We start from the raw sequence: 13,920 nt of genomic DNA on the forward strand, positions 1-13,920 counted from the left end.
GCTGGAAGACCAGCAAGTTTTGGGCAGACCAAAGGGCATCTTTCACCGAATTGATAGTCCTCCAGCAGCAGTTGATGTTTAGCTCTATGTGCGTCCCTGGGAACAGCCCGTAGAGCACAGACTCCTCTGTTACAGAGCTGCTTGGGATGAGCCTTGACAAAAACCACTGCATCTCTTTCCGCATCTGCTTTGCAAAGACATATTCCAGAAGGAGGTGGGCAACTGTCTCTTCCACACCACAGCCACTGTGAGGGCATTGTGTGGAGGGGGTGAGACTTCGGACATGCAGGAAGGATCTGACGGGGAGGGCTCTTCTCACCACCAGCCAAGCTACATCTTGGTGCTTGTTTGAAAGTTCTGGTGATGAGGCATTCCGCCAAATGACTTTGGCGGTCTGCTCGGGGAACCATCCGACAGTATCCACCGTCTCCTTTTCCCGTAGGGCCTTGACATTCCATGCAAACCACTTCCTGATGGATCGGTGGTCAAAGGTGTTTTTCCGCAGAAATTGCTCCACGAAGGATAGGTGGTATGGCACAGTCCAACTGGATGGAGCATCCTAGAGCCCTGTTGCCAGAATCCATATATTGCATCAGTAAATTTGGAAAAAATAGTAGTGTGCAAGTGGGAGGAAGTCATCTGGTTAGATCACATTTAGATTACTGTGACCAGTTCTGGTCATTGAAATTTCCAGCCATTCAAGACATATTTGATTTGAATAACTTGATGTTGTCGAGTGAGGTGTGGAAATGTAACTTTGTGTTTATTTACAGCAAAGCTTTCAAATAAAAAGTGAAGACGATGCCAGTTTTGTTCTGAAGGTTACAAAGGCTTTCAAAGATGCATTGATCAGTTACTATCAAAGGAAAGAAATTGTGAGTATTTTAAAATTCTTCCACTGGATGATCCATATAGCGAATGGTTGAAACCTCTCATTCAAATGATTGCTGTAAAATAGACGATTACTGCTTTTGGTTCTAGTGGCAAAATGCGATCCTTTTCGTAGCTTAATAGAATTGAATTTCATATTTTGTGTTTGTGTTTTCAGTACTTCTGTTCCACACTATTTGTTGCAAATATCTCTCGGTTAGCAGCATTTTTTTTTTGGTTACTACAGTGCAATGTTCCCCCACAACAATCAGGAATGTGCCGCATAAGTAACATTTCCTTTAAGATGCGCAGCTGCGCGTCAATCGTAAAGGGACCGCGCAGTGCAGCAACCAGAATTTAGAGGGAAAGTTGCTACAGTGATGTTGGCATTTAGGCTGATGAACAGCCTGTTATATATCTGTAGTTTGTCTCAAAGTTCCATTTTATTAATGGATGGCTCTGCCTTCAAACCCGTAACATAAATTCTTATTGAGTGGTTGTTCTTCCACTGGACACGATCATCAGAAGTGTGAATATAATGCACTTGCAGCTGAATGATACCGTGTCTATTTAACACCGGTTAATGGGAGTTTTGTGGTGATTTTCTAATCTGTTGCAGCAGCCTTAAATTAGATGGGCATTTGTGAGGAAGGTATTTTGACTTTTGTGTGCAGTCTTGAATTCCACCAATTTGTTAAAATAAACATAATGACTGATGACTAATCAATAATTCCTTTTACCTTTTGGATTGAAAACAGATTAAAATTTTGAAAACCAATACAAAATGGCACACTATTTGTGCTGTGTTTGCATCGGTCAGTTCCCAATCTCAATTCACAGAATTGTTACAGTGCAGAAGGACTGCATTCGGCCCATCATGTCTGCACTGGCTGTCCTAATGAGCATTTCATAGCGTCACTCCCCTGCCGTCTCCCTAAAACGCTGCACATTCTTTCTTTTCATATAATTGTCTAATTCCCTTTTGAATGCTTCAATTGAACCTACCTCCACTACATTCAATGGTTAGGCAATTTTTTTGTCCACAGAGAGTAGCAAGTGTGATTTTAATATGCCCATTTTTAAATGTATTTCTACCAACACTATCTGGAAGCTGGAACGAGGCAACAGCCGGACTGGCACTGTTCAGAGCAGTTTAGGTTTGAGTTGGGTCAAGTGAGTGCCTTCTCCAGATGACTGACAATGTCATCAACTGCATTGACTCATTATTAAGATGACCCCGACTCTCTAATTCCAAAACAGTGAACTCAATTTCTTGTCTTATGCAAGTATACAGGATAATTGATTTCCCACATTTCTGAATAAAATCTGTCAAGTGGTAGTTTGGATTAGAAGATTTTGCTACTTAGTACTATGTAATGAGCAGATGTTACTTCATTAAAGTTTAATTCTTGCAGAACAACCAGTGTGAGCTTTTCCTTGTTTGTGTGTGTGAGATCACAAAGACCAAATGTCAAAGTTTGATCCATTGTAAGTGAAGATGCACCAAGATATGTAACCTTTGTCACTACTATTTACACAACCATCCACTATGTCAAGTGGAGTTCTCGCTCTACAGTTTTTCACAATAGGACAACTTGCAACTGAATGGATTGTCTATTCATCAAATTTTCTAAAATCAATCATCACTAAAGCTTGGTCATTAATTCTTGGTACCATAAATTTGCTTGGTACAGGGACTGAGGCATATTTTGTTCTGAATATCAAAACCAACTAGTTTACAGTCTCCTTCCATATGGAATCATTCTGTACTATCTGGAATTAACATTCAAAGACGTTTTGTGAACTCTTCTTCAGTTTTTGGCTGGGAAGGAGACTTTGTACTTCATGTCAGTTCTGCATTGAGATGATTGCCTGGTATTTCTTCTCAGTTGAGGTTTTGGTACCAACAGCCTCGCTTTTCTTTCTGTTCAGACCTCTTTGAAATCACTTACCAAGATAATGTTGGTGCCAAATGTTCCTGCAGTCTGCAGACTGCTTCCCCCTGCGCAAATACCTGGATTGTTTTATAACTGACAATCATTACCATTCTAGTAAACCCAGCCAGCACAGATAACTTGCACGCCTTTAATCAATACCATTTCTTAAAGTTGCTTCCTTGTGGAAAATGAAGATAAATATCTATGATTCTGTAAGTTTTATCTCCTAATAACACCACTTACTATGCCATTTTCCTGTGGTACATTGATGGTCCTTTGGTAGAACTCGAGATGGAATGAAAACCGATTTCTGTTCACTCCTAATGGGCAGGATAGTGTTGCTAGGTGCGGAATACGTCCAGCTGGACATTCTTCAATCCAGTCTGGATCAAGATTAGTGCTTTTTTTTTTCTTTCAGCATAACAGTTACGGGAATGACCCGTGTCTTCTGCTAAGTTCAAACAGTAAATAAATAAATTCCAGATGAGGGTCTTATGTTGGTGTTAATCTGTTGTGATCGCTAAAGCTTTGTTGCACATAAGGAAAATACTACACCCTATTTTATTTCCTATTTTTAGAAAGAATTATGGTGTAACTATACTATATAAAGGAAGAAAGAGCTCGCATATATTGTACCATGTCACATTTGTCTGTCTAAAGTGCTTCACATCCAAGTAATTATTTTGAAGTGCAGTGACATATTAGATATGCAAGTATGGCAGCCATTTTGTATGGCAAGATTTCACAAAAAGCGATGAGATTAACAATCTGACTTTTTTTTTCTTGCTGTTGTTGAGGAAAGAATATTGGTTAGAACACTGTGGAAACTCTGATTTTCACATAGTGCAACGCGATCTTGAACAGTCATCTTAACAGTCTCTTCATAAGCATAGCACCTGTGACAGTCCTATACTTCATGGCGCACTGGAATGCCAGCCTAGATTATGTGCTCAATCCTGGAGTAAGGCCTGAACCTACAATTTTCCAACATTGCTATCAACTAATCCGAAAACTTCACAGATGAAAAGGCAGCTGGGAGATGTGCATCAAAGATTATCATTCTGAGCTTTGGAGTGGGTTTTTGGGGGAGAGTCTTGATGTTCAGCAGAAATTAGCACCCAGTTTCAGCAGTTCATTCAGGAACTGCTAGAAAACGACCCTAAGTGTGTTTAAGCTCTGTTCAACTGGGTAAGGAACTTCCTTGCATGTCTCTAATCATTTTTAATTTTGCTATTTATTTTCCTGCACCATGGCCAGAATACTTCCAACAAATGTGTTCCTGCTGTACAATCCAGTTAAGTCATCATTTTTGGATATTCAAAAAAAAAGTTTTAGATGGTTACCACCACCACCTGAGGGATGTAATTTGTTAAATAAGCTTGTTTCATTAGCTTTCATCATCAGATGAGCTTTACTTGATTTAGAAGTAGGTTTTATTTTTGCTACTAATAACATCAAGAACCATCATCTAAGCAATTTGAAGTGAAACTAGTTGATGTAAATCTTGAGCAGATCTGAAGGGTGTTTACCGCAACATTTCTGTCAGAGCCTGTAGACATTTTTCTATATTTTTCCATTGTTGCTGTTGCAGAAATAGTTGATCTAATTTTAATGGTTTGCATTTCACTTCATCAAAATGATTGGCTGACTTTGACCACCTACATCCAAAAGTTGCCTCTTTTGACTTCTTTGTTTAACAGCTGCCAGGCATCCCATCGCGTGCTAATATGGAATATGGTTTACCCAGAGCTTTAATTTCAAACACACGTAGAATATAATACTTCATCAATCTTCAAAATATTCCATGTTCACATTTTTTGCCCAATTAAACTATGAAATGAAATACAAGATTTTCACCTGCTTGCTAGTGTTTAGTTTCTTTGATGCCAGATACTTCCATTCATAATCTAATGGTTGTCTCATGCCAGTCATGGTTTTGGCGGATAGTGTTTGATATTTTGGGTAGTCTGCTAAAGCCTTCACTTCTTCTGACAATTGATACTTTACAGAACAACTGGAGTGTTCATAAAACCTTATGTACAACATGGTGTCATGTGTGAGAAGTTTCATATGACTATTTGGAACTTCATGTGTTTAGGACTCTTATTGTTTGCATGAACCCCTGGCAGCGAAAATATTGCTGAAGATAATTAGCATTAACTATAGTGTTTTACTGGAAAAGGCCAATGCACTCCTCTTCTTGATGTGGACTGGTATTTGTTGTTGAACTCCAGATGTCTTGAGTCATTTAGCAGGAAGGCTAAACTGGCTTGCAGATCACTTTTCAGGAATATGTTCAACCTGTGTAAGTGGAGAATAGTCTACTGTGACGATTTCATCAGCTCAACCATTGATGCTTTTCAAGCAGAATTGCTACTTCTTGCTGCCTTGTTCTCTCCACTATGCAGACTACAGGCTTGTCTTTGAATGTAATAGGAAACCTACATACATTTTCTGATTCTTTCTTCTCCCGCTGATGTATTGTTCCCACGCCACTAGCTGGATCTTTCAAAGACAGGTTTTTGAAAAAGAAAAGTCGTCATTTTGAAATTTTAACTCCAGAATTTTATGTTTTCACTGCTAATTTCTGAATTCGTTCAAATTCAGGAAATTACAGCTAAATTGAATAAAGAAGCTTGAAAATCAATACCATTTGGGATCTCTGTTTTTATTTGTTTCAGTGAACTCAAGTATCATACTCCTGATCTTAAATTGATTACCAAGGGTACTTGACGGACAATCTCAGTGAACTTTATTTACTGCCAACCTAAAATGCTTCAATGATAAGTTGTAGTAAATAAATTGGAACTGGGTTTCTTCTTTTGGAAAAAAAACTATGTTCTTATACTTTGTTTTTAACTAAAGAGTGTCTACATAGTTCTTGCTGTATCCCATTTCAAACCTTTTTTCCCTTGCCCAACCTCAAAGGACCCAGCCATGAGGGCAACATTGGATCAGAGAACCGCAAGATCCACCGGTATACCAGATGACTATTCCAGATATAATCCTGATGTGTCAGCTTCAGCAGTACGAGGTTCAGAAAGCCCCAGAGGTAATTCAGATTTGAAAATTATCAGCAACGTCTCTATTTACAGGTGACATCAGACAAACCATATTACCTCTTACCTCATTGGTATCTTTTCATTGACTTCAGTTGACCAATTGAGGATTTTGTCTGAAGTTCAGCTTGGATTTTCAGGTAAGTGGGATGACAGGAATTGTAATAGGACAGCATCTGAAGCTATGATCAAAAGCCATTAAGATCCTAATTATGGATCAAAAGTTCAGATCCCTATAATTTACTATGGCTTGATCTGGCATGGCAACCTAGTCCAGTCTTTGGATTAGTTTCAAAAGTGGTTACTGAAGTGCATCATTCTGTACCCAACCCTGTGTTGCTCTCTGCAGTATTGGTTCAGTTTCTGAGGTCAAGGACCCGGCATTGGGCTCAACACTGTGCAAGAGTCAGCTGACACAGGCTACACTAAGCAGTTGCTTTTGTAGCTTAGCTGACCTTGGGTACATATTTTGTTGCCTAGGAGCCATATTTATCTATGCCAGCTTTGCTGTACCTTGGGAGTAGCTCCTCTTAGCAGATTTGGAGCTGAGTTTCCACCTGCAAAATTTGCCCTTTGCAACTTCAGGTTGGTGTGAGTTCTGCTTTTAGTAATTCAAAAAACTGAAGGCTAAATCATTTCAGCCCTACTTGCAGGCAGTGCCAGCTGGTATAGAGGCACCATGACCATCAATGGGCAGTTGCAGTCACTTGGGTCCCAATATCCAATAAATTCCTCAACAGCACTGTTTGCTTATCTGATCTCGAGCACATCACTAGTTGCTTAAGATCCATCTTTATCCATGTCAGCTTTGTTGTACCTTGGGAATAGTGCCTATTAGTGGACTTGGAGATGTGTTCCCAGCTGCAAAATCTGCCCATTGCAACATCAGGTTGGAATGAACCTGGCTTTTGTAATTCAAACACAAAGGCTAAATTGTTTAAGACTTGCTTACTGGCAGTCCCAGCTGTTGGAGAGGCACCATCATTGAGCAATTTCATTCACTTTGGTCCTAATCTCCAAGAAACTCCTCACCAGCACTCATGAGAAAACCTAACAGAATGCTTTCTTTTACATCAAGGAAGAAGACCACTTTTTCATAACATAGAATTGAACTCAACCTCTGTTCCATGTCAAATTTCTCTGGCTTTAATGAACAAATGGCTTCAACCTTTAGCATCTTTAACATCAAAAGAGTGCTGTCAACAGCATTCTTGGTTGTCCAGGTATTGATAGCATTCTGTAATGTCAAGGACTGACTGGAATCAGAGACTGACATTTTTGAAGGTTTCATGAGCTGCCCTTCACCACTTGCCTCTAAATGCATGGAGCCACATTCTGTCCCTAAAGCTCCAGAAACCACAGGACTTTAGTCTCCTACTGGCCCAGACTAGGAGTGTCTGCACCACTTAAATAGGATCAAGCAATGCAGAGAGATTACAGATTTCCATTCGAGTTGCATGCTCCTGGAGCTCCTTCTGAAAGTATAAAATTGCCTTTACATAAGGCATTTGAGTTGGGAGAAGGTAATGGTGCCTGTAACTCTCTGCATTTACTGGTGCCTGTGGCTTTCTCCATTTGCTAAGGCAGGGTTATCTATGTCCTGTGATTCTTGATGGTGGATGAATTCAAACAAGAAGCCCCTCCAGACTGTCTCGTTTTGAGATAGATTGTTGAGCTATAATAACTATCTGGGGAGCCTGTGCAAATGGTGTTGGTTTAACACTGACAGCAGAATTCTGTCTTGTATAAGGTACAATCCCTATTGAGACGAGAGAATTCTGGAAGTATTCCAGTTGGCTTGTAGCTTCCAGTTAATGCTTCTTTGAAAATTTGTTCCATTGCAAGCTTGTATCACTAGCTCCTGGACATACTCCCTAAATATCTTTTCCCTCCAGCTGGAAAATTAATGTATGCTTGTGCATACTATTTGTTCTGATCCATTAGGTAGCCATATAGATGCTGTAATGCTGACTAAAATGCAGTTGAAGGCATCAGTCAATGACTGAAATGGAAATTCAGTTGGTGCTTTTTTTGGCTGATTCCCTACATTGGCATATGTGCCTGTGCATCTGTCAGATGTCACCAAGAGCTTGGTGATTTGAGTTAAAACTGGTAAGTAATTCTTTGGGAGACTTCAAAGACAATCCAATACAGGCCCAAGATTTACCAACATTTTTGTTGTATCCCTCTTTGGAGAAAGTGTTCTTTCTCACTAGGCTTTAAACACCCTCACTTTAACTCAAATTTGTGTCATGAAAGATGGAATATGAACCATCTTTGGACTGCAGTGGTTCAAGAAGGCAGCTCACCACCTCCTTCCCGAGGGCAATTAGGGATGGGCAACAAATGCTGCCTGGCATTAGCAGCGATGCCCACATCCCGTGAAAGAAGAAAAAAAATCCACTGCTTTTGTTCCAGGACACTAATTTCAGCAATGGCTTGTACCTCCAGACCTTAGTGGTCCAGTGGAGAGCGTGCATCTGCTATTCTTTTTGGGGTGTGATTAAAAGCCTGCAATTGAGTTGGAGATACCAAGACCACACGTTTCTCCCTCAGATGTTAAATGAGCATTTTGCACAAATATGCTCTCGTGTGGAAGTGGTTGGCAAAGGGTTGAGTGTAGAAAATTAATTTGACTTCTCACCCTATAGAAGAAGTGCTTCAAGGACAGGAGATCTATAAGTGTTGTTCCTGTACCTGTTGCTGGTAATTTCCAAAAGACAGAGACTCAGACCTATCCTTAAGCAAAGGAAATCGCAACAAATTTCTTAAGATGGAAGTGCTTGAGGATGCCCTGGTCTGGTAGTCACTGCATCCTGCGGGATTGGCCTGCAGTTATTGATCTCTATGATGCTAACCAAAAATGGCCACATGTTTGTGCCTATAAGTGCCAATAAATGTTGCCAGTACAAGGATACTGCTCTAATCACATCCTTTAGATTCCATGGGTTGAATCTATACCCTTAACTTGAGAACACTTAATTTCACCCACATCTGCACATAGGTGCAAGACCTCTGTGTAAATAGAACCATGTTCTGACAGCAACTTTGCTTATCTATCCAGTTAATTGGGCTTCAGTTCCAGACAGACTTTGCATGGCAGAGAATTGGTGAAAACAGCCTTCACACAATTCTGACAAAGTATCTTGAGAATTTGTTTCTACCGTTGTGTTGGTGTTGATGTTTCAAATCTGGTATTTAATTATGGCGCTTGTAGCTTCTAATTTCTGGAGATGGCTTACCATATTTATCATGTGTCTAAATCAAATGCCTGTTTCACCTGAAGAGTTGAAAATGCAACTTGTTGCACTTAATGCTGCCTTGCATTTCTTGTTTCATAATAGGATGCTTGGGTAGTGTCTGGTTATAATCTTTTCAGAGCTGGCATCACAGACAATTTTTATTGTAACAAAATCTACTTGTGTTCTATTTTGCTCTGTTTTTTTTAGGTGGTTATGATTGGAAGCAGGATACTTTGGCAACAAACCTGAGACAGTTTGAATCTGCATCGTACCTATCCTCTACCACTCCTGCCAGAGATTCTGCATTGTATTCCTCTTCAAGCAGGGGCTATTCGTCAGATTACAAATCCAGCCTTCAAGATGTAAACTGGGGCATGAATACAAGCACAAACAATACCTACTTTGGTCGTTAAATTCGTAGCAAGGGTGTATACAGAGAATAATCGATTTGGGGCTGTGCATTCTGAATGTGGCACAACTCAAACTAATCTCTTAATGTACATCTTAATTTTGTATTATCTTCTCTGACCATCCGTTGCTTTTTAATAGTGGCGTACTTTTTGTATTTGTGTCTTAGATAGCCAGTATTTCCATTAAACGTTAACCATATGACTTGTAACGGGTAGATCAAGAAAAGGTTTGCTCTATCCCAAGCTTACAATTCAACTGAATTTCAATGAAATAATTTTCTTCTCCCCACCCTCTCCTGACATGATCCATTAAAAAGCAAGCTGTATTGTCTAGAAGCGATACTATAATTAATAGCTTGCCTTTTTTTTTCTCTCCTTTCATTGAATCTACAAGTTCATAACCTGTTGTGCTTAGAAGAACTAGTTTAAGGAGTGAAGTGTTAATATTATCTCCTTGATTTCCCCTGCTCATCTTGTGTGCATTTCCACATGCGCCAGCATCCGTTACTCAAACGAGCATGTTATCTGTGGATAGTTGCTCCATGGTTGGCATCACATAGAAGCCCAACCCTCTGATGTCAGCAAGCGTACTTGTAAGCAGAAATCATTGGCAATCAGGAGTAGGAACACTGGTTGCCTCCCCGTCCCCTTACCTTGGGACATTGAGGCCAAGTGTAGTGTTGCCATTGTTGTCTGACCTGACTAAGATCAACTAGTTCTGTAGATACCAAAGGCTCTTGTTGGGCTGTCTAATTCAGCACCATACCATATGGTAGATTTAAGATGGCAAGCGATGCTGTTTTTCTGCACTTTCATACTCAGCATAAGCTTGCACACACAATGCAACCAATAATTGATCTCTGATATCCAAAAAAAGCCAATTAAAGTGACCATTTGGATATCAAACATCCATATTTTAATGTTCAATTCAAATGGTTAGATATTTTAGAGCAAATTAAATAGTCTTTAAAAAAAAAAATGGTCAGTTTTTATAAACGTTAGTGATGGGAAGCAGAAGAATCTGCTGGTTTTTGTTCAATGATATTTACTACACTGCTATTCTATGTGTTAGTACATTCAGCTCACTATTGCAGTTTAAATTGAAGACACAAGGGTGTCTTTCCCTCAGAGTTACTTGCTTTGGCCCATTAGATGCCAGTAGGAGCTACCGTTTGGAAAGGGGAGCAGAAAATAATGATACAACTATTTGAGCTGGTATTGATATTGGAAAAAGTCCTTCAATCCTGTTCTCTTAATAGTTTCTGGTAAGTGGGAAGCCTGTAAAAAGAGCAAACATAAGTTTATTACCCATTTAAAGAAGAGTTTTAAGTTCTCCTCGGGCAGTGTTGACTTCGGCAAGTGCACAATGTCTGATTCCAAGTTAAAGTTGGTCACTGATGCATGAAAAGAGGAATCTATGATTTGGTGGTTTTAGACATCTTGTACAGTTTAAAAAAAAAATGGTGACAAGTGAGTTTCAAGATAGTTACAGCATCAGTCAAATTTAATGCACATTAAGCAGTCCAAAATGTAGCCAAGTTTGCAACTCACCAAATGTGCAGTTTTTCCAAACATCTGATTTTTTGTTCTTTCTTGCTACTTTGTTACATGACATACAGTGACTTGTTAATACCACCTACCCCTGCCCCTCCCAGCACCTCCCCGACCCTGCTCACTTTCCTTTGAATTGGGAGGCGGAGAAAATGCTACTTCTTGGGTGCAAATGGCTCGACCAATTTGGTAAACCATTTTGATGTAACATGACTGAGAAGTGTTGAACCTTTAAGTGAGTGAGAGAACTTTTCGCTGTGATATACATAATATATGGAATAAAAATTGGGTGAGAGAAGCCATTTTTCTGTTAGGCATGAAAACTATAGTATGCATGCCTTGCGGTTTATTTTGTTAGTGTTGTGTTGATTAGCTTGACTTTATAGATTAACACTTTTAATTTCAAAAGCCTGGGGGTTCTTATACACCTCATTAGAAATGTACTTCAGCAGATGCCTATTTTTATGTGTAAATGTTTGTTAGCTAATAGTTTGAATATTGCATTTTCCTTGTAGCTTTTAAATGACACACTTTTCATCAGTTATATCTGCAAATTCATTTTGTAGTAATCGTTTGTTAGAAAACAGAAATGGAGAAATATGCATGATCATAGATCATTTCCTCATTTGGATTATTCAGGGTGTACAAGTATTGTGAATTTTGGCTATCGTAATAAGTAATACCATGTGTTTCAAAAGATTGCTACAATCTCAGATTTGCAGCTTTAATTTCAGAGCTGTAAATCTATTTCACTTTGAATCATTGGACATTAACTTGTATGTGTGTGAATTCACAGTTCAAGGTTTATAAACAAGTAAATTATGTCCTTATGGAATAACCATCAGATTGTTTTGTGAACTGGAATTAAATAAGCAATGTTTCCAACATTGAAATGATATGCCATTTTTAAAAAAACTTGCCAATCTTGAGAATTGGTGATCTGAGTAATTAATAGTACACTTAGTTTTTCATTCAAACATGTAACCAAAATATATTGCTAAAATACTTCAAAAATAAAACAAGAGGTTACACTGATGTCTCAGCCAGTTAATCCACTGTATAGAGCAGCAAGGTTCCAAGGTCAATCCCCAGTCAGTGTTGTTAGCTGATCTTAATTAGGGCACTATCATTGGTTGTGGCACCCATCAATTAGGGAGGAGAATATTGACTAGGGTTCCTATTCCTGATCACACTTTAGGGACTCTTGTTGAAAGTGCTTTTGTGCCAGGGTCAGGACTAATCTCAACTAGAGTGTCTTCCTGCAGTTGATTCATTTGCTGATGATCACTGAATATTTGCATGCATAATGACCAATTCGGTTAGCAGCTAGCACCCATGCAGAATAAGGAGAGGACAGAAGGAAATTGGCAAGGAGGTTAAAAAGTGCAAGAGTTTGCTTCTCCAAAACTTATGCTCCACTTATGCTCCAATTGGAAAAGGAAGAATACCTATCAATTACTAGCCACAATTCTAAAATTGTGTAGAAGTCAATGGTAGGGGATGGATTTTGCTTGTGATCCTTTGTGGTATAGTCTGAGTTGAGCAAGCATCAATGGAAGCTGTATACTTGCTCACAGAGGAGCAAAAACATTGATGAATTGTGTCACACTCATGAAAACCCCAAGTGATTTGTTTTAAAGATCTAAAGTGTGTGCTTGGCTGTTCTGAGCTATGGAGTAGTCCTGGAGATCTGTTGGAAGCGCAAGAAAATTCATCCATAAAATATTAAGTGAAGTCTACGACCTCTGAGTTTGTTTTACAGATTGAAATGGCTATTAAATGACAATACTTGTACAGTAAAATGTATGAAACCTCAATTAATTTCCTCATACATGCATATTGGTAGATAACTCAAATATTAGAACTAATATTAGCGATTCAAAATTGTGTGGGTCTGTGTTTCTAACTAGGCTATTTTTCAATACGTGGAGTATTATTCCATGTAATGCACTTTGTATTTTGTTGCTGAGCATCAGCTGTGTGTGATGTGACCTGTACCTGCAGGTCACGAGGTCTATTTACTGACACATCCTGAGTTCATTTAGAGGCTATTAGCTCTTGAAGATCTGTTTCCTGAAGTAAATTGATTTTTTTTTGTTTTGGAAAGTATCTTTGTAGATTGGAAGTGATTTTAATTATTTTGAGGTACATACAGAAAATTGCATATGTAATAACCTTAAGTGCAACAGGTCTGTCTTGAAATATGTATGAGTGTAAAATATTTGGTAAATAATCATCTCATCTTTTCACTTGGGGATGGTGGCTCAAAATGTCACTGAAACATTATTTTTGCTTCCACTTTGTGTTTTGGTTACATGGCTGAATTGAGTGGGGAAGTGCCTTTTTTAGTGAAGAACAAGGAATGTCATTTGACTTGCGAAAATTGTTTATAACTATCCTTTGAAAGCATGGTAGATGCTTAGCAGCAGTGTGATGCTCAAAAAGTGAACCTGCAGGAAAAATGATCTATGTTCTGAGTTTTATTTCTAAAGTTTTTGAAAAGTTCAGACGTGTTTCATCATTGCTTTAATAAATGTGTTTGCTTCTTAGTTTTTGTGACAGTAAAGGAACCAAAATAAACAAAATTCAACATTGTGTACGGAACAATATTTCTTTTTCCAATCACAGTCTGCGGATGAGTAAAAATTTTTCTATTTTAATCCTTTTAAGCAGGCCTGCAAAGATGCATTCAAATATATTTTCCACCCCCTTTTCTTTGCAAAACACAACCTTGTTTACCCTGATCATCAAGAGTAGGGGAAAGAATAAGCATTACAGTTTCCAGCAAAAAGCTTGGAAAATTGGACGTCAACTGGAGTGTTAAGTATTGCCATTTATAAATGAGAAACAA

The 13,920-nt window shown here is 38.8% G+C and overlaps 1 protein-coding gene across 6 annotated transcripts in view; it reads left to right on the forward strand.

Moving 5' to 3' along the window:
• Positions 1-13,664, forward strand: part of LOC137346661 (uncharacterized) — a 65,931-nt gene extending 52,267 nt beyond the window's left edge. For 5 of the 6 annotated variants that reach the window (XM_068010310.1, XM_068010318.1, XM_068010327.1 and 2 more), the window contains 3 exons: positions 774-875; positions 5,736-5,859; positions 9,316-13,664. In XM_068010310.1, coding sequence (XP_067866411.1) covers positions 774-875; positions 5,736-5,859; positions 9,316-9,521 — 432 coding nt within the window. In that variant the 3' untranslated portion in view covers positions 9,522-13,664. The remainder of the gene's footprint in view (positions 1-773; positions 876-5,735; positions 5,860-9,315) is intronic. The other variant, XM_068010357.1, reaches the window with a different exon arrangement.
• The last annotated feature ends 256 nt before the right edge of the window (positions 13,665-13,920 follow it).

Source organism: Heterodontus francisci, chromosome 2 (assembly GCF_036365525.1).
Source record: "Heterodontus francisci isolate sHetFra1 chromosome 2, sHetFra1.hap1, whole genome shotgun sequence".
Classification (NCBI taxonomy): Eukaryota; Metazoa; Chordata; class Chondrichthyes; order Heterodontiformes; family Heterodontidae; genus Heterodontus; species Heterodontus francisci.